The sequence below is a fragment of the Mobula birostris genome, chromosome 8, assembly GCF_030028105.1.
Source record: "Mobula birostris isolate sMobBir1 chromosome 8, sMobBir1.hap1, whole genome shotgun sequence".
NCBI classification, from domain to species: Eukaryota; Metazoa; Chordata; class Chondrichthyes; order Myliobatiformes; family Myliobatidae; genus Mobula; species Mobula birostris.
In genome coordinates this window covers 16152351-16173943 of record NC_092377.1, presented here as the reverse complement: position 1 = coordinate 16173943, position 21593 = coordinate 16152351, and the positions used below count along the sequence as shown (strand labels likewise).

General features: G+C 41.1%; 1 protein-coding gene across 2 annotated transcripts in view; it reads right to left on the bottom strand.

Annotated features, from left to right (window-relative positions):
- Positions 1–16225: 16225 nt before the first annotated feature.
- Positions 16226–21593, bottom strand: part of adss2 (adenylosuccinate synthase 2) — a 128768-nt gene continuing 123400 nt past the window's right edge. Inside the window, exons 13-14 of one of the 2 annotated variants that reach the window (XM_072264833.1) lie at positions 20051–20149; positions 16226–17032 (exon numbers count right to left, since the gene is read on the bottom strand). In XM_072264833.1, coding sequence (XP_072120934.1) covers positions 20097–20149 — 53 coding nt within the window. In that variant the 3' untranslated portion in view covers positions 16226–17032; positions 20051–20096. Of the gene's footprint in view, positions 20150–21593 lie in introns of both variants that reach the window. The other variant, XM_072264832.1, reaches the window with a different exon arrangement.

The window sequence follows — 21593 nt, the reverse complement described above, 5'->3', positions numbered from 1 at the left end:
CAGGGGTATTTAAAACATCCTTGGCCAGAGGTGAGATGCTGGACGATTGGTGGATAGCTAATGTTGTTCCGTTGTTTAAGAAAGGCTCTAAGAATAATCCAGGAAATTGTAGGCCAGTGAGGCTGACATCTGTAGTGGGAAAGTTATTGGAAGGTATTCCAAGGTATTGAGTATGTTTGGATAGACATGGACTGATTAGGGATTGTCAACACGGCTTTGTACATGGTAAATCATGTCTTGTTTGTTCATTATGTGCCATGTTGTATAATGTGGGTGATCATGGCCTTTCCATGACCATGATTCTTCTTGGCAAATTTTTATACCTAAGTGGTTGGCCATTCCTTCTTTTGGGCAGTATCTTTACTTGATGGGTGACCCCAGCCATTATCAATAGTCTTCAGAGATTGTCTCGCTGAAATCAGTGGTCACATAACCAGGGCTTGTGATGTGCACCAGCTGCTCATATGACCATCCACCACCTGCTCCCATGGCTTCACGTGACCCTGATTGGGGGCGGGTGGGGGAAGCTAAGAGGGTGCCACACCTTGCCCAAGGGTGACCTGCAGGCTAGTGGAGGGAAGGAGCAATTACACCTCCTTTTGTAAAGACTTATCTTTACCCCACCACCTAAAGTGATCTCTAACCAATCTTATAGAGTTTTTCAAGTAAGTTACCAGGAAAGTTAATGAAGGCAAGGCAGTGGAGATTGTCTACACAGACTTTAGTAAGGCCTTTGACAAGGTCCCACATGGGAGGTTGGTCAAGAAGTTTCAGTCACTTGGTATTCAAGATGAGGTAGAAAATTAGATTAGACATTGGTTTCGTGGAAAAAGCCGAAGAGTAGTTATAAATGCTTGTCTCTCTAAATGGAAGCCTGTGACTAGTGGTGTGTTGCAGTGATTGGTGCTGGGTCGTTGTTGTTTGTCATCAATATCAATGATCTGGATGATAATGTGGTTGACTGGATTTGCGGATGCCACCAAGATTGGGAGTGTGGTGGACTATCAAAGCTTACAGCAGGATCTGGACCAGCTGGTGCAATGGGCTGAAAAATGGCCGATGGAATTTAATGCAGACAAGTGTGATGTTTTGCACTTTGGGAGGACCATCCAGGGCAGGTGTTACATGGTGAGCGGTAGGGTACTGGGGAGTGCGTTAAAACACAGGGATCTGGGAATATAGATCCATAATTCCTTGAAAGTGGCATCACAGATAGATAGGTTCACAAAGACAACTTTTAGCACATTGGCCTTCCTAAATCAAAGTATTGAGTAAAGGATATGGAATGTTATGTTGAAGTTTACGACATTGGTGAGGCCTATTTTGGAGTATTGTGTGCAGTTTCAGTCACTTACCTGCAGGAAGGATGTAAATAAGATTGAAAGAGTGCAGGGAAAATTTACAAGGATGTTGCTGGAACTGTAGGAATTATAGGGAAATGCTGAATAGGCTAGGACTTTATTTAGATTGCAGAAGACTGAGGGGAGATTTGATGGAGGTATAGAAAATTCTGAGTAGTATAGATAGGGTAAATGAAAGCAGGCTTTTTCCACTGAGGTTGGGTGAGACTACAACTAGAGGTCATGGGTTAAGGGTGAAAGGTGAAATGTTTAAGGGGAACATGAGGGAGAATTTCTTCACTCAGAGAGCAGTGAGAGTGTGGAATGAGTTGCCAGTGCAAGATTGCAGTGAATTTTCCTACCTATGTTTGTACTGGAAATCATTGACGGCTCAACCAGCTACAGAAAAGCATGGCAAGGAGAAGTTCTATAGGCCTGGACAAAAGCTGACTGCTGTGAGGAGGTAGAAGACTGGCAGCAAATGTGGAATTGAGACAGGATTTCAGTGGAGAGTCTTTTGTGTGTGTTTTTATCTAACATAAATGATAGATTGTGATGGAAGGGCTTTTGGAAGAAACCAAGCATAGAGCTGGTAAATCTTTCTGAAACAACGGAGGGAGCTGCAAGTATAATTGTCTCCACAAGGAAGCAGCAGGGAGGCGTGATACACCGGGCTGGTGTTTGTGGAAAACTACGAGTGATATAAGTACAGCAAAAGTCTCTGATGAACACTCATTACTTCTTGTGGCAGGGCTTGCTCAAAGCAGTACTGAAGATGCACCTCAAGTATATTGCTCCATGCTAGCCCTTTACCCTGTTGTTAGTTCTTTGTTTAAATTTTAGCTTTTAGTTTCTTTCTTTTTTTAAATTCAGCAAGATTGCATTGAATTTTACTCAAAGTCAGCAATACCAAGGAATTGGTTGTGGACTACAGGAGGGGGAAATTGGGTGAACACACACCAGTCCTTGTCGAGGGGTCAGTGGTGGAAAGGGTGAGCAGCTTCAATTTCCTGAGCGTCAATATATTTATTGAGATGCACCATGGGATCACAGCCTTACGAGCTGTGTCACCCAGAAATACCATCATTATTAAGGACCTCCAGCACCCAGGACATGCCCTTTTCTCACTGTTACCATCAGGTAGGAGGGACAGAAGCCCAAAGGCACACACTCAGCGATTCGGGAACAGCTTCTTCCCCTCTGCCATCCGATTCCTAAATGGACATTGAAGCTTTGGACACTACCTCACTTTTTTATAAATATACAATATTTCTGTTTTTGCACATTTTTAAAATCTATTCATTATACGTAACTGATTTACTTGTTTATTAATTATTTTTTAATGTTATTTATTATTATTATTTCTCTGCTAGATTATATATTGCATTGAACTGCTGCTGCTAACAAATTTCATGTCACATGCCGGTGATAATAAAACCTGATTCTGATTCCTGAAATCCCCCGATTTACAATGACCAATTAACCTACCAACCAGTACGTCCTTGGACAGTAGGAGGAAATCAAAACTACTGGAGGAAACCCACGCAGTCATGGGGAGAACATACAAACTCCTCACAGGCAGCGGCAGGAATTGAACCTGGGTCGCCGGTACGGCAAAGCGTCGTGCTAACTACTACGCTACCACCCTGCCCCATCTCAGAGGATGTATCAGATTCTGATTTATTTTTAATCTGCTGCTGTTTTTAACCCAATTAAAAGCAATCTATTGTATATTTTACCTTGACAGCTTGCTTTGCAGCTTATTATAGTTATTTCCTTTGTTCTTTCTGCACGCACACACACACACTTCCCCCGAAACTTCATGCTTGCTATCTTGCTTTTCCATTTCCGATGAAGGGCCTCCAGTCTGAAACGTCCATTCTGTTTATCTCCCCACAGACGTTACCTAGCGTGCTGAGTGCTTCCAGTATTCTGTTTGCATTTCAGGGTTCCAACATCGGCATTTATTTTTGCTCCATCAATTGTTTGTTTGCTTTTCATATTTCAGTTGTAAAACAAACGTGATCCATGGGTCCAGTATAGATATATATGCAATGCAAATAATTGTTCAACAGCTTTGTCCACAAGCATTTGTCAAGGTAGATTTTGGAGGGTGAAGCTGCTCTGATGAAAATCAGAATCAGGTTTAATATCAGTGGCAAGTGTCATGAAATTTGTTAATGGCTTGGCAGCAGTACAATGCAATACATGATAACAGAGAGAAAAGGAAAACTGAATTACATTATGTATATATATTAAATAGTTAAACTAAATAAGCAAAATAAAGGAAATAAAAAAGTAGTGAGGTAGTGTTCATGGGTTCGGTGTCCATTCAGAAATCTGATGGCAGAGGGGAAGAAGCTGTACCTGAATCATTGAGCGTGTGCTTCAGGCTTCTGTATCTCCACTCTGATGATAGCAATGAGAAGGGGGCATGTCCTGGGTGGTGGGGGTCCTTAATGATGGACGCTGCCTTCCTGAGGCACTGCTTCTTGAAGATGACCTGGTTACTATGGAGGTTAGTGCCCATAATGGCACTAATCTTGAAGGTCACCAATCTTAAACATTAACCCTGTTTCCCTCTCCACAGATGCTGCCTGACCTGCTGAATATCTCTAGGTTTTGTTTTCATCTCAGATATCCACTTTTTGTTTTCTTTTCAACAGGGTATATTGTAACAAGCGTCCTGAACAAACATTTCATCTTCAGGTGGTCTTTACTGTAACGAAAATCAATTTCCCTCGGGAACAATAAAGTATTACTATGACTATGACTACTATAACATGAAGTATGTTCTAGGTCAAGGGTTCCCAACCTGTGACCCATGGACCCCTTGGTTCATGGTCAGACTCCATGGCATAAAAAAGGTTGAGCACCCCTGTTGTAGACTTGACGTAGAAACTGCTGTGATTGGATTCTTCTTACCCTCAACACTGTAAAATGCATACTGTATATGTTACATTTGCACATGGCAAGGACAAAAACTGCTCAAGTTGCCCCAAATGAAACAGAATTGTCAGAGTTAATGCTTCAGATTGATGTTCATTCAGCCCATCAAGTCTGTTCAGCTCCCAGAGCAATCCCAATGGTCCCATTCCCCCACTTTCTTCCCAGTAGTCTATCCACTGTTTCATCAACTTCCCTGCTACCCAGCTACCCCAGGGGTCAGCTGCAGTGGCCAGTTAAACCACCAACTTTATCACATCATCGGGATGGGGGAGGATACGGGAGCACCGGAGAAAATTGCATGTGGTTGTGGTGAGACCATGCAAACTCCACACACACAGCGGCCGAGGTCAGGATTGAACTCGGATCCCTGGAGCGTGTGGCATTAGCATTAATCGTTATGCCCCTGTGCAGCCCAGGCAAAAGAAAATACAGTTATCTAATCACTTTTAAGTTCAAAGTAAATTTATTATCAAAGTACATAGGAGGGGTGATTGATAAGTTCCTGGCCTAAGGTAGAAGAGTCAATTTTAGAAAACCTAGCACATTTATTTTTCAACATAGTCCCCTCCTGCATTTACACACTTAGTGCAGCAGTCCTGGAGCATATGGATCTTGGACCTCCAGAAAGTGCCCACAGCAGGACTGGACTGGACTGTTTAATAAGACTATTGGCGCCTTTTATTTTATATTTTATTTCTCTATTAGATTCATAGTCAAGGTAAGAGTTATAAAACCTTACTTGTCTAACTTGTCATGGACTCCACGGACCGGAACATGACAGTACTGTTTGCTATTTTGGGGTACTGATCTGACACAGGGGACGCATCACGCAACATCCACCCAAACGAGAGTTCTAAAGTTTGGCCGAGCCGGGGGTGGGGGGGGGGGGGGGTCATCACTCCTGAGATCATGCCATGTTACAGGACTATGTTGAAAAATAAATGTGCTAGGTTTTCTAAAATTGACCCCTTCTACCTTAGGCCACGAACTTATCAATTGCTCCTTGTACATGTCACCATATACAACCCTGAGATTTATTTTTCTTGCGGGCATTCACAACAAATACGAGAAGCACAATTGAATCAATCAAAGACTGCCCCCAATATACAGAAATAATCAATGTGCAATAGTAAATAAATAAATAAGCAATAAATATTGAGAGTACGAGTTGTAGAGTTCCTGAACTTGAGTCCATAGGTTATGGGAACAGTTTAGTGATGGGGCAGGTGAAGTTGAGTGAAATTTACCCACTCTGCTTAAAAAGCATAATGGTTGTGAAGTAATACTGTTCCAGAGCCAGGTGGGGATGATAGTATTGAATGTTGAGCTGTAGTCAATGAAGAGCATCCTGATGTATGCATCTTTGCTGTCCAGAAGGTCCAGGGTTGAATGCAGAGCCAATGAGATGTCATCTGCTGTTGACGTGGACAAATTGGAGCAGATCCAAGACGCTTCTCAGGCAGGAGTTGATAAGTTTCATCGCCAACCTCTCAAAGCACTTCATCACAGTGGATGTAAGTTCTAGTGGACAATGGTCATTGAGGCAGGGTACCATGCTCTTCTAAGGCACCAGCATAATGGAAGCCTGTTTGAAGCAGGTGGCTATCTCAGAATGTCAAAGTGAGAGGCTAAAGATCTCAGTGAACACTCCAGCCAGTTGGTCAGCACAGGTCTTTAGCACTTGGCCAAGTCCCCATCTGAACTGGATACTTTTCAGGGGTTCACCCTCCTGAAGGAGGTTCTCATGTTGGCCTGAGGTACTGAAGTCACAGGGTCATTAGGGGGTCTGAGAGTTTGTGAAGACACCTCCATGTTTTGGTGGTCAAAGTAGGTATAAAAGGCATTGAGCTCATCTGGGAGTGAAACCTTGTTGTCACCTATGTCGCTTGGTTTCATTTTGTAAGAGGTAATACATTTAAGTCCTGTTAAGCATCCTTCAGTGATTCAAGTCTGGTCCGGAATTGCCAATTCACATGTGAGACGGTTTTCTGAAGGTCATATCTGGGCCTCTTCTATCTTACTTGGTCACCAGTCCTGAATGCCTCTGACCTGGCCCTCAGCAGATTGCGGATCTCATGGTTCATCCAGGACTTCTGCTTGAGGAGGACTGAATGATTTTGTGGGGATACAACTCATCTGCAACTGTTTTTATAAAGTCTGTGACACTGTGGTGTACAGTATTAATTCAGATCCTCTGATGAGTCCTTGAAAACAGCCCAAACCATCAACTGAAAGCTGCTGCTCTGCCTCTTTATAGTCCTTATCTCTGGAGCCTTGCTCTTTAGCCTCTGCCTTTATGCAGGTAGGAGGCCAGCCAGGTGATCAGATTTACTGAAATGCTATCCACAGATCGAACAGCAGGCATTCCTAATCATAATATAGGAGTAGTCCAGTGTTTTAGGAACCCTGGTGCTGCAAGTTAAATATTGATGGTAAGTGGCCAGAAATTTCTTCAAACAAGTCTCACTGAAGTCTCCAACAATGAGTTGAAAGGCATTAGGTTAGGCTGTTTCGTGTTTGCTGATGGTGGCTCTCAGTACTTTAAGTGCCTGCATAACATCAGTCTTTGGCGGTATGTAAACTGTGGTGAGAATCATGGATGAGAACTCAAACGATCAGCACTTAATCATCAGATGTTCCAAGCTGGGGGAACAAGAGTAGCGACAAGACGGCTGTGAGTTTATCATTAAACACAGACCCAACACAGACCCCCACCCCGCAACATTTTGCCTTTTCTGAAAAGGCAGTCTGGGCCATCCTGTGTATCAAAAAGTCCTCAGGACTTATCGATGTATCAATCGTTTTAGGGTGAGCCACGTCTCCGTGAAATATACTGTAGAATGCAGTAATTCCTTATTTCCCCTCCCATACAGCAATCTTGCCCTTAAGTCCTCAGTCTTGTTCTCCAGTGACTGTACATTTGCTAACACAATTCTGGATAGAGAAAGTTTCATACCCCAGAGTTTTGGTCTGGCTTGGGGTCCTCCCCTCCTCTCTCTCTTCTGACCATGGCGATGTACCTTTGTTCACTTAAAGATGACCTACCTACCTGCATACTTGAGAGTTCAGTCTGTCAAGTCCTTCAGAAGATCATGAAATTGCTAGTTCATCATGACAGTTCAAAAGTACATTGCTTAAAGGGAAATTACAGGCTGCAGATTGCAATGAGAATAGTTTAGAAGTATATTTAGAAGTTTTGTAAGCTGCCCACAACACATTGCTATATTTCAGCAGTGCCATCTTACCCAATCATACAGCTTAAACAAGGCAGAAAAAAGTGACTGAATTTACAGAAGATTGTTATGGTTGAAGAGGGAACCAATATTGCTTCCCTTCTGAGATTCACGTTTGAATTTGTCAGTCGTAAGAAATGAACATTTTCCATCTCCAAGGATATTTAGCAGTGAGTAAAATAAACATGAAGAAGACCCGCAGCTCAAACTGTCTATAATTTGCCACTAATGAGATTGTTCTCTCAGTGAAACAATTATAAAACCTGTGGAAACCAGAATTCAAGCCAAACTATTAAGTAATGCTGCAATTCATTGCCAAGGAAATCCTTGACTACATTTGATATGTTAGGCTTTATCATAAATGATGGCTGGAAAGAGTAACGCAAGGCAGACCTTTAAGCAGTTCAAGTAGATCCTAGTGTAAACATCACCACCTTCACTCTCAAATTGGGATCCCAGGTTTGACCTACCTATAATCTAACTTAAAATTTCAGAATTAAGGTGCTTAAAGATTCAAGATCCAAGGTTATTTAATGTAATTTCCAATTCACAAGTGAGAACAGAATAATTGTTACTCTGGATTTAATACAGCACTAGGAAAACCGCTACGATTAAGAACACAATAATAATAAATACATAATAAATATAAATACATAAGAAATCAAGAACAATCGAATCATTTGAAGAACCTTAAATTGCATTGAAGAGTAAATGATGTGATGAATCTAAATTTTAATTAACACTAGACAACATTCACTTTGTACACGAAACCCGTGTTTACTGGGCATCTCGAGAGATGCAGCTCATTAGCCCTTCTCTAACAGCCACTGGACCCAGCATTGAGAAAACCACCTTTCTCAAACTCTGTACGTCTAGGGTCAATATGACTTGGGCTCCACCAAACCCATGAGGTTGGGATGTCTCACGCACCAAAACTCTGGTTTGAGTGAATACTGTGTAACTTACTGCTCCATCCAATTGGTCGTCGGCAAGAAATAACAGATTGTACACCACATATAATTATAAAGAAAGTATATTTATGAATGTTAACTTAACCAAAGAGTTGTTAAAGAAAAGAAAGAAAAAAGCAAGGTCACATTATAATTAAACAGTCAAATGTGCACAGTTGGAGCTCAAATCTTCCAAAAACCATTGTGTCCAATGTATTCATGGCACCAACTCATATTCACTGATCCGCGGTAGAAATCCCCCTTTTGGGCTCCATCAGATTGCACCTTCCCGCCGGATCAAATCCTATGGCCGGTTCTCTTGAGCTTCTTCTCTTTCCATCTCCCGCTGGAAGAGACCTCGACCCACCTCAGTGTCCATCACAAAACCTCTCCCCCAGTGTTCTCTACAACCTTCTCCCAGTTCCACCCTCCTGACTGGATGACACAACATTCCCAAGCATCCCTAATCTTTAACGGTAACCCAAACACTACCAGAAGAACACATGGCTTCTACAGAAAACCATTACTTGAAATACCCTACAAAATTAGCAGTAAAATCTTTACATACAGTACTAGCCCATCTCAGAAATAGAAGCAGCAGACCAGATAGCATTTCACCTCCTCTGCCATTCATCAACATCATGCCCAATCCTCTACCTCATGGTGTTATCTCCTCTATTCTCTTAATGGACAGGAATCTATCATTCTCTGTTTTGAATCAACACTGCTCAGCTTCCAGAGCTCCAACGTTTCACCCTCTGTACAACAAAGTTTCGCTTCTTAACTGCACACAGCCTCACTATTATTCCCAAGCTGACACCTCTCCTCCTCAGTCAGGGGAGACATCAGACCTCTCATGCTCCTCTTAGATAGTTCAAGGAAACCGTTCAATTCTAAATTCTACAGAACACTGCCCCACTCTTCTCAGTCCGCCATGTGACAACCTGCCATTTCTGGACGCATTTGGGACAGCTTTTGCTGAACTCGCTTTACAGCAAACACAACACTGCTTTGGACTGGGATAGGAATTTTGTCATAATTTAATCTGCGTGGACAAAGATGAAATGATAAAATCCTGATTTCCTGTTGAGAGATGAAACTTGTGTACCCTGGGGGAATCCTCAAAAAAAAAGTTTTAGGATCTTATATGAGGAGTGGGATGAAGTGAGAGTTATGTAAATATCACTTTAAAACAACCAAAATGCAATGGATTGTGATGCTTGCCCACAGCATTAACTCTACTCTTTTCCACAGATGCTGCCTGGCCTGCTGAGCTCCTCCAGCATTTTGTGTGTGTTGCTCGGATTGTAGTACTTGGCCAGTTCTATTTCTTACTTACTGCTTTAAAATCAAATCATAGAAGTGCTACAGTAAATTAAATTTGCTTCAGCTGCAATTGCTTTAGTTTAAATTGAATTTAATCTTTAAACTGTGCCTGTACAACGCAGTTTGAAATGGCTTCCAATAAAACACACTAATCCTCTCTAAAGTTCTTAACTATCTCTATTGTTTTTTGTGCATTCATGATGCAAAAGGACTTGTATTAACTCCAAGAACTTGATTGTCAAATGTTGGAAATTTAATTAAATAACCATGCTGAAATAAGTCCCTAATTACCAAATCAATTGGGTTTATTTTTCAATTAAGAACAATTTCTGTTACATTCTAATTTCAATTAAAAGCTTTATTGGATCATATACCTATCTATTAAACACCAGTTTTGGAGGGATTAGAACAAAGTGTCATTTCTCAAAGTTCAAAGTAAATTTAATCATCAAAGAACGTATATGTCACCATATACTACAGTGAGATGCAGGCATTCAAAAGAAACACAACAGAATCATGAAAAACTACACACAAGCATTGATAAGCAACCAATGTGCAAAAGAAGACAAACCATGCAAATACAAAAATAAATAAATAAATAATATGGAGAACTTGAGTTGTAGAGTCCTTGAAAGTGAGTCCATAGATTGTGTTCAAGTTTAATTGTCATTCAATCATACACATGAATACAGCCAAACAAAGCAGCATTCCTCTGGGGCCGAGCTGCAAAACAGTGTCACACAGCACATAAAATTATGATAGCAGAATGTTCTCTCTATGATCATTTCCGGCTACTATTCCCATTCATATATATATGAATATATAAAAGAACTTTTTGAAGAACCAAAGAGGAAGAGAACTGAACATAAAGAAGAATCTTGAAGGACCTAGCATTCTAAAAATTAGAAATTCGAGCAGCCGTAAATAAAACAAAACAACAGAGCAACTGGTCCAGACGACATCGCTGTTGAAATGATACTGGCCTTAGAAGATTTCGGAATAGAGAAAATAACAGAAATAGCAAATGAAATCTATGATCATGGGGAGATACCTGATGATTTAAGTAAATCAGTGTTCATCACACTTCCAAAGAAAGAGGGAGCAACAGAATGTGAGTTACATCGTACAATAACCCTGATGAGCCACGTGGCAAAAATTATTCTCAGACTAATCATGATGAGAGCAAGACGCTGCATAAAACCGGAAATCAGTAAAGAACAATGCGGCTTTGTGGGAAACACTGGAACCAGAAATGTAATTTTCATGCTACGGATGATCTGTGACTGAGCCATCCAGGTACAAAAAGACATCTACCGATGCTTCATCGACTATACAAAAGCTTTTGACACTGTCAGACACCAAGATCTTCTGGAAATGCTTCAAGATCTTGACATAGATGGGAAAGATGTACGTTTCTTAAGAAACTTTTACTGGGACCAGACAGCATCCATCAGAATAGAAGAAGTGAGTGAGTATGTGAATATCATGAGAGGAGTCAGGCAAGGTTGTGTCTTTTCGCCAGACTTACTCAACCTGTACAGTGAAAATATCTTGAGAAGTATCAAAGACATCAAAGGATTCACAATTGGAGGCCATAATATAAATAACATCAGATATGCTGATGACATCTTTTTAATCGCTGACTCAGAAACAAAATTTCAAGAACTACTCACTATAGTGGCAGCAGAAAGTAATCGCAGAGGCCTCTCAATCAACACCAAGAAGACAGAAAGCATGGTCATCTCCAGAAAGACAAACATCCCACAATGTGTGATCAAGATTGGAAATACAAACATCAAACAAGTCAACAAATTCAGATATTTTGGCAGCCTAATAACAAGTAATGGCAGGTGTGACACAGATATCAAATACAGAATAGCAATGGCGAAAGAAGCTTTCCAAAAAATGAAGACCATATTAACAGACAGAAAGATGAGCACATACACTAGAAACAGAATACTGCAGTGCTACATTTATTCTATCCTGACTTATGGAAGTGAATGCGGGACCATTTCCCCAGCAATGGAAAAGAGACTAGAAGCAGCAGAATTATGGTTCTACAGGAGAACCATAATTAAAAATATCATGGACCACACACACATCAAATTAAGAAGTTCTCAGAAGAGCCCAAGCAGTTCGATCACTCATACCAACAATAAGAGAAAGACAACACAGATTCCTAGGGCACATCCTGCGGAAAGATGAACTAGAAAAACTAATACTCTCTGGAAAGATTGAGGGGAGAAAACCTAGAGGAAGACCTTGGCTTATGTACATCAAAAGCCTAGCCAGGTGGCTACACATCGAGGAAATGGAAGTCATCCAAAGAACAATGGATAGATCTATATGGAAAACCATGGTCACCAAAGTCCGCATTGGATATGGTACCTGGACGGACAGACATTCCCATTCATCATTATCCCATTGTGATAGAACGTAACATTATGGATCATTGACCAAGTATGGATCTGATGTCTTTAGTAGGCAGAATAAAACTACTTATTTTGTGCAGAAAAGTTGCAAGTCTCAAATATTTTGCAGACCACAGTCCCGAGGAGACACCGGATTGTATAGAGGGAAAGAGTTCAAAAGAAATGGGGGCAGTCGGCACATTTTGCATGCCACAGCCCTGAAGAGACACCGGATTACGTAGAGGGAGAGAGAGTTTAAAGGAAGCGAGCGGGTGCACCACAGTTCTCAAGGAGACATTGAATTGCGCATAATTAGGAACTTGGCAAGGATCAATAAGTTAGGTTTAAGTGGAGCGGCCATTGTGTGAATGGACACACAGAGGTGGAGTGGGAAGTTGAGGCATAATCCATTTTTTTCATCAGTTATTCTTTATTTCTTATTGCATATTTAGAGCAGTAGGGTTGCCAGACAGGATAGTGGAATGTCCCTCTTGTAGGGTGACATCCAGTGTCCCTGATGACAATGCCTGCAAGAAGTGCATGCAGCTGCAGCTTCTAACAGACCGTGCTAAGGAGTTGGAGCTGGAAACTGATGAACTCTGGATCATTCAGGAGGCTGTGGAGTTGGTAAACAGGACATACAGGGAGGTAGTTACGCTCCAGGTTCAGGACACACGTTACTGGGTAACCATCAAGAGGGAGCAAAGGGGATAGGCAGCCAGTGCAAAGTATCCCTCTGGCAATTCCCTTCAACAAGTATACCGCTTTGGATACTCCTGGGTGAAGGATGGGAATGGCCCAGCAGAGAAAAGCCATAGTGCTCAGGTCTCCGGCACTGAGTCTGGCTCTGTGGCTCAAAAGGAAAGGGAGCAGAAGAGGCAAGCTGTGGAGATAGGGGACTCATTGGTTAAGGGAACAGAACAGAGGATCTGTGGATGAGGATGAGATTCCTGGCTGGTTTGTTGCCATCCAGATGCCAGGGTCAGGGACCTCTCGGATGGAATCCACAGCATTCTTAAGTGGGAAGATGAACAGCTAGGTGTGGTCATGCCAGTACCAATGAACATGGGTAGGATGGGTAACGAGGTCCTGCAAAATTAGTTCAGGGAGTTAGGTGCCAAGTTAAAGGACAGGATTCCAGGGTTGTGATCTCAGGATTGCTACCTATGCCATATGCTACCGAGGCCAGAGAAAGGAAAATCGCACAGTTCAACACTAAGGAGATGTTGCAGTAGCAAATTTGTAGAGATTGTAGACTGCTGGAAGCAGCACAAGATGGTGAAAATAAGTGATTTTAACTTTCCACATATTGACTGGGAATCCCATAGTGCAAAAGGATGGGATAGGTGTCAGTCAAATGTGTTCAAGAAAGTTTCCTTAATCAGTACATAGAAATCCCAACTAGAGAGGACGTGATACTGGATCTATTAGGAAATGAGACAGGGCAAGTGACAGATATTTGTGTAGGGAAACACTTTGCCGTAATGGCATTAGTTTCAAGGGAAAAGGTTGAGATTCTAAATTGGAGAAAGTCCAGTTTTGATGGTATTAGAAAGGATCTAGCAAACGTGGATTGTGTTAGGTTGTTTTCGAGCAGAATTGTACTTGATAAATAGGAAGCCTTCAAAATTGAAATTTTGAGAGTACAGTTTGCAAGCTCCCATCAGAATAAAAAGTAAGGATAACAGGTTTAGGGAACCTTGGTTTTTGAGACACACTGAGGCCCTGGTTAAGAGAAGGGAGGTGCAAAGCTGCTATTGGCATATGGGGTACTCGAGAATAAGAAACGCATGAAAACACTTAAGAAAGGTATCAGGAGGATTAAAAGACATGAGGTTATCCAACAGATAAGGTGAAAGAGAATCCCAAGGGTTTCTATAGATATATTACGTGCAAAAAGACTGCAAGGGGCAAAATTGGTTCTCTGGAAGACCAGAGTGGCAAGCTATGCATAGAGTTGAAAGAGATGGGGGGAGATCTTAAATGGATCTTTTTGCATCTGTATTCACTCAGGGGATGGACACAGAGCCTACAGATGTGAGGCCATGTAGCAGCAAGATCATGGGCCCTATACAGATTAGGGAGGTGGAGGTGATTGCTGTCTGAGATAAATCCCCAGAGCCTGACACTGTGCTGTCTAAGACCCCCTGGGAAGCTAGTTTATAAATTGTAGGAGCCCCAGCAGAAGTATTTAAAACATCCTTACCCATGGGTGAGGTGCTGGAGTATACCTAATGTTGTTCTGTTGTTTAAGAAAGACTCTAAGAATAAACCAGGAAATTAGAGGCCGCTGAGCCGGACATCAGTAGTGGGAAAATTATTGTAAGTTACTCTAAGGGACTTGATATACAAGCATTTCGATACATGGAGACTGATTAGGGATAGTCAACATGGCTTTGTGTCTAACCAACCTTTAGAGCTTTTCGAGGAAGTTACTGATAAGATTGAAGGCAAGGCAGTGAATGTTTCCTACATGGACTTTTAGTAAGACATTCAACAAGGTCCTGCATGGGGAGTTGGTCAAGAAGGTCCAGTCACATGGCTTTCACAATGTGGTAGCTAATTGGATTAGACATTAGTTTTGTGGCAGAAGGCAGAGAACGTTAGTAAATAGTTACCTCTCTGACCAGAGGCCCATGACTAGTGGAGTATTGCAGGGATCAGTGCTGGGTCTGTTGTTGTTTGACATCTATATCAACCATATGGATTTGTGGTAAACCGGATCAGCAAATTTGCAGATGACACCAAGATTGGGGCTGCAGTGGACAGTGAGGAAGACTACCAAAGCTTGCAGTGGAATCTGGACCAGCTGGAAAAATGGCAGGCAGAATTTAATGCAGAGAAGCATGATGTACTGCACTTTGGGAACACCAACCAGGGTAAGTGTTACATAGTGAATGGTAGGGTACTGGGGAATGAAGTAGAAAGAAGATATGGGAATACAGATCCATAATTCCTTGGAAGTGGAGTCACAGATAGATAGTGTTGTAAACTTTTGGCACGTTGGCCTTCATAAATTAATGTATTGAGTACAGAGAATTGGGATGTTATGTTGAAATTGCATTAGACATTGGTGAGACCTAATTTGGAGTATTGTGCTATTTTGGTCACCAACCTATAGGAAAGATGTAAGTAAGATTGAAAGAGTGCAGAGAAAGCTTACAAGGATGTTGCCGGGTCTGGAGGACCTGAATTAAAGGGAAAGGTTGAATAGGTTAGGTCTTCATTCCTTCAGATGTAGAAGATTGACGGGAAATTTGATAGGGTATACAAAATTATGATTGGGCGTAGATAGGGTACATACAAACAGGCTTTTTCCATTGAGGTTGGGTGAGACTTGAACTAGAGGTCATGGGTAATGAGTGAAAGGTGAAATGTTTAATGGAAACATGAGGGGTAACTTCTTCACTCAGAGGGTGTAGGGGTGTGGAACAGGCTGCCAGCACAGGTGGTGCATGCAAGCTCGATTTCAACATTTAAGAGGGGTATGAAGGGCTATGGTCCAGATGCAGGTTGATGGATCAAGGCAGGTTAATGGTTCGGCCAAAGGGCCTGTTTCTGTACTGTAGTGTTCTGTGACTCTAAACAACAGGTATATCAACTATTCTAAAGTTCTCCAATGTAATTAATACTCAATGGAATAACACATGAACAGAAAATATACACATTTTTCTTCTGAAGTTTCTAGAACATTTTGTTCAACATTAGAAATAGATACAGAAAAGATTTTTTTTATTAAAATAAAGATTTTTTATTCAAATACAAGGTTGTTTATTATATTTGAATAATACCAATCCCACTGAAACTCAAACTAGATTTGAAGTGACCATCAATACGATTAACTCCATCCATATATGTTGTCAATCTCAGGGCAGTTCAAATCAACCCAATCAAATCACGGCACAGTTAAAAGGGAAGCCGTGACTCTCGAAGAATACTATTTACATTTTGTAGCTCAATGCAAAACATCTTTTACTTTGAGGACTACAGCTCAAAATAAACTGAGACAAAGAGACTTTACATTCCAGAATTTATTTTCTGTAGTTAAGTTCTTAACAGCCCACCCAGAGTTTCAATAGTTATGTGTTTAAAAAGAGAACAGTTGCATAATTTACAAAGTAAAACACATACAGCTTGTATACATAATCATTCATGCGTATTGCACATGAATCTTCATTGTATATGACACCAACCCCAGGAAAAACATCCTGCACATTAGCCATGTTAATTATTTACAGTGCAGTTAGTCATATTCTTCCAAATACCAGTTTGGTAGGCAGAAACATAGGAAAACAATTTTTAAGAAGAGTAGTTAGCATGGCAAAAATCTGTGCAAATATGCAATAATCTTCTCTAGAAATATGGTTAAAACAAACCCAAAGGAGGTACCAAACTGCAAGCTTTCATAACATCTTTACTTTTTAAAAAGATCAAGCACAGGCATTGGGTTTCATTGGAAGAAGTTTCAATGTTTTAAAAACTGCTGTACAGGCTGGTGCAGAAAACTAACCACTGCTTAAAAATTCTTGACACTGATCTTTCTCAGCTTTGGGATACCTGCTTGCTAAATAAGTGCTGCAGTACACACAGCACTGAAATGCTTCTCTCTGCAAGAGTGCCTGTGTTGGGTCACACAGATTCTGAAATTTATTTATTTTAATGTACAGAGGAGGTGCTTTAAGACACAATTGTATACTGACTCCATTAGGACAACATGGACAAGCAGCATTAAAAGCTTTGGGGAAAATAGAAGGCGAGTCGATGACTTCATAAAAGAGCCAACAAAAGGATCTGAATGGCCTTTAGCCCTTTGTGGTTCAGTCCTGAAAAAAACAATGAACTTCATAAACTCAGAAATCAAGCAGCAGAGCAGTTTTTACAATACATTCAGTAATTCTATTCTCTCCAGTGAATTTTGACATAAAATATACATTTCACAAATTATAATTTTAAGTAACCATTGATTTGAATTGCCAATGTTTCCTTCTCTAAAATCAAATTGATTAAATCAGAACTCTTACCTTCTCTGTCTAGCTTTGAGTTTCTCATAGGCATCAAAAAATATTCAAGTTCTTACTCAGGAAGACCAAAAAACCGAAGAACTACACTTTGTGCAAGGGGAAACAACCATTTCAATCCTTTCTAATGAATCAGGTTTCCTTGTTATCTCTGATAGCCTTGTATATTAAATCTTAAAACAACAGTTTTGCCTCAGTTTTGAAACTTCTATTACCTAGTTGTATAGCTTCCAGACATTGTTCACAATTGTTAAATATTGACCATCGTTTATTTCATGCTACAATGATGCATCTTTCATCAGTAATGTCAATGCAGTGCCATGGCATACATTTCTCTATTCAGCAACATCTGCTAATGCCAACAAGGCAAAGTAGCAATGAAATTAAATCTCCCTCACAAGGGCCAAAGACTCAAAGTTTTACATCTCTCGTCACCAGAAGTTGTATCTACACCTGGAGAGAACTGAACTGCGTATATGAAAAGAAAATATCTTGCTTTATGCCATACAATTCACACACCATGAGAAGTTTGCCTATGACAAGCACATTAACACAATAATCCACAATTTCAAACATTGCCAACAGCCTCAACACCATTGCAATTGCTGTCAATTGCACCATAATTAAGCTTGTAGCATTTCCCCAAAAAGCTCATGAGGTAATACTATGAAGAGTTACCTTTTTCTTAGGAAGTCCCTCAGGATTAAAGCTGACTTACATTCATTCCTGTTCTGAGATGCCTATTCAGGCCAATGGGGGAAGCTGCAACAGATGGGGGAAGGGCTGGGTAGGGTAGGTTTTTCAATGGACACGTCATTGGGGCGCCATGGTAGCGTAGCGGTTGGAGCGATGCTATTACAGCTCGGGGCATTGGAGCTCGGGGTTCAATTCCAGTGTTCTCTGTAAGCAAGCCTGTAAGTCCTTCCTGTGTGTGCTGGTTTCCTCCGGGTGCTCTGGTTTCCTTCCACACTCTAAAGATATATTGGTCAGTAAATTAATTGGTCATTGTAAGTTGTCCTGCGATGAGGCTAGGGTTAAATCAATGAGCTGCTGATGGACACAGCTTGAAAGGCCAGAAGGGCATATTCCACACTGCATCTCTAAATGAAATGAATAAATAAATACATTTCTACTGCTTATGCTAAGTTGTGTACTCCAGACAAATGGACTTGGGGTTCTCAGTTCCACCTTAGTGAACCTTCTCCTGTTTGAGTGGTCATGTGCTATTGATTCCCACATGCCTGGGAGATGTTACACTTTTTTCAGGGATGCTTTGAGAAGGTTTTTGAACCTTTCCTCTACCCACCTAGTAATCTGTTGCCATAAAAAAACTTGGAACAGAGTGCCTGTTTTGGGAATCCGGTGTCAGAAATCTGAATATGGCCTGCCCGTTAGAGCACACCGAATGCAATTAGGGCCTCAGTATTGGGGAAGTTAGTCCAAGAGAGGATGCTGGCACTGGCTCCGTAATCCTGCCGATAGATTCGGAGAATTCTGCAGAGGTTGTTGGTGGCACCACTCCACCAAATACCTGTGAACAGACTCATAGCTTCTCCACCATAAAACACAAGAGCTAACAATGATCAAAGGATCCAGGAGCTGGTTCATCATAAATACAAGGTGTTTCTGGATTGAAAGCTCCACCATAGCTCAAGGAAAAAGAGACAGCTTTATAGGTGCCTGAAAACAGAAGACTAACAGAAAACCCATGACCTAAAGGCAGATGGTGATAGGAAACCCACTGATAAACATGAAGTATGCATATTTTTCAATGATATCAAGCTCACCAACAGCTCAAACTCACACTGAAAGCCAAACTTGAAGGTGAATTTATTAAGGACAGAGAGGCTGTCAGCATAGGCTGGAAAGAACATGTCAATGAACTCCTCAAACTGAGAATTTGCCTTTACTGTGAGCATCTTTGACTTCATTTCACAGCAACCTATCTGCTGCAGACTGACTTGTCACCCAGACCAAAAAGCAGCCCAAAAGACTACATCCTAACTGAAAAGCATTCAGGGCATGGAAGGAAATGGCATTCCTGCTGAAGTTTTAACATTTGAAGGATAGGAACTTTAACCACAATTTCACAACTTCATCTCCAGCAGCTGCGAAGAGAACATGCTACTGGGCCTCAAATATGGAATAATCATGACAAGAGAGAGACATGTCCTATTGTGGTAACAACACAAATCTCCCTACCACCTGCAACTGGGTCATCCTCAACCAGTGCCTCCTCCCAGTGATCAATGACCTGAACCCTGAATTGCAGTGTGGATTCTGTCTACCTTAAGGCATCAGGAACATAACTTTCACCTCCAAATAGCTCCAAGAGAAAGTCATGATCTTGGTTGGTGCCACAAAAAATGATGCACCATTTTCAAGTTAGAAACCAGAAAGAAATATTTTTTAGTTTAGTCTGGGCAAACAAACAAACACCAGCAATATACTTTTGTGAAGTAAAAGGAGTATTTTTTTGTTTTTATTTTCAATTCAGAATAGTAACTTAATCAAAAATAGTACCAATTCATATCAACTCTTAAAAAGCATCAACATATATTTATATATCAAACAAGTGCCATTACACTGGATCTCAATGTCAGCACAACTGCTTCGAACACTTTGTGACAGCAGGTTATGAAACTATCCCTGAATGAAATGAAATTTAATTATTGTTTCAAAGTCATTTTCACAAGCTGATTTGAAATAGCATCCATCCTTCCCCTCACCCACACAATAACAGTAATTCCCTACATTTCTGCCAGATACAAACAATACTAATTTTGGTATTTGAAGACCGAATGCATCCAGATTTCAACTTGCCGAAGTCAACTCTGGGGCTAGCAGACTCTTCCTGGCAACACCAATCTTAGAACAGTTGGATCATCAGCTCCCTTGACTTCCCGATCCCAATCCACTTAACTGTAAAAACAGGAAGTATTATTGAATTTCAGAACACATTAAGTTACACTGCAACTTAGAGGTAAACTTAAGTAACAAAAAGATTATATGACATCCACTGCAATCTTAGGATACTTTACATGGCTTTAGAATTAAGTGATCTTTGAAGCTTTGTGACTACACTCATACAAGTAACTAACATGACTGAAAAGAAAATATTCTCCACATATTTCAATACTTTTTTGAGAAAGTACTTGGTTTGACAAGAGTTTTTGGTCTCTCCACTCCTTATATCAACTTCCATTCAGTGGCCACTTTATACCTGCTCATTAATGCAAATATCTAATCAGCCAATCATGTGGCAGCAACTCAATGCATAAATGCACGCAAATGGTTCAGACCAATCATAAAAGGTGAAAAAATGTGATCCTAGTGACTTTGATTGTGGAATAATTGTTGGTGCTAGACAGACTGGTTTGAGTATCTCAGAAGCTGCTGATCTCCTCGGATTTTCACACACAACTATCTCTAAAGTCTACAGATAACGGTGCAGAAAGCAAAAAAACACCTAGTGAGTGGCAGTTCAGAGGGTGAAAACGCCTCGTTAATGAGAGAGGTCCGAGGAGAATCGCCATACTGGTTCAAGCTGATGGGAAGTCGACAGTAATGCAAATAACACTCGTTACAACAGTGGTGGGCAGAAGAGCATCTCTGAATCCACAACACATTGGACCTTGAAGTGGATGTATTTCAGCAGCAGAGCTGAAATGGTTAACACGAGGGTTACAGTTTTAAGGTGCTTGGAAGTAGGTTCAGAGGGGATGACAGGGGTAAGTTTTTCCACAGAGTGGTGGGCACGTGGGATGCACTGCTGACAATGGCAGTGGAGGCGGATACAATGGTGCATTTGAAGAGACTCTTAGATAGGGGCATGGAGCTGAGAAAAATAGAGGACCATGTGGTAGGGTAATTCTAGGAGGTTTCTAGAGTAGGTTACATGGTCAGCACAACATTGTGGGCTGAAGGGCCTGTAATGTGTTGCAGATTTCTAAGTTCTATGTTCTGCTGTAAAAGAATACCTTGAGTATTGTGAACAGTTTTGGGCTCCTCATCTCAGAAAAGATGTGCTGGCATTGGAGAGGGCCCAGAGGAGGTTCACAAGAATGATTCCAGGAATGAAAGGGTTATCATATGAGGATGTACTCACTGGAATTTAGAAGGATGAGGGAAGATCTAATTGAAACCTTTTGAATGTTGAAAGGCCTAGACAGAGTAGATGTGGAAAGGATGTCTCCCATGGTAGGGGGGTCTAGGACAAGAGGGCACAGCCTCAGGATAGAGGAGCATCCACTTAAAGCAGAGCTGCAGAAAATGTCTTTAGCCAGAGGGTGATGAATTTGTGGAACTTGTTACCACAGGCAGCTGTACAGGCCAGGTCGTTGGGTGTATCTAAGGCAGAGATTGA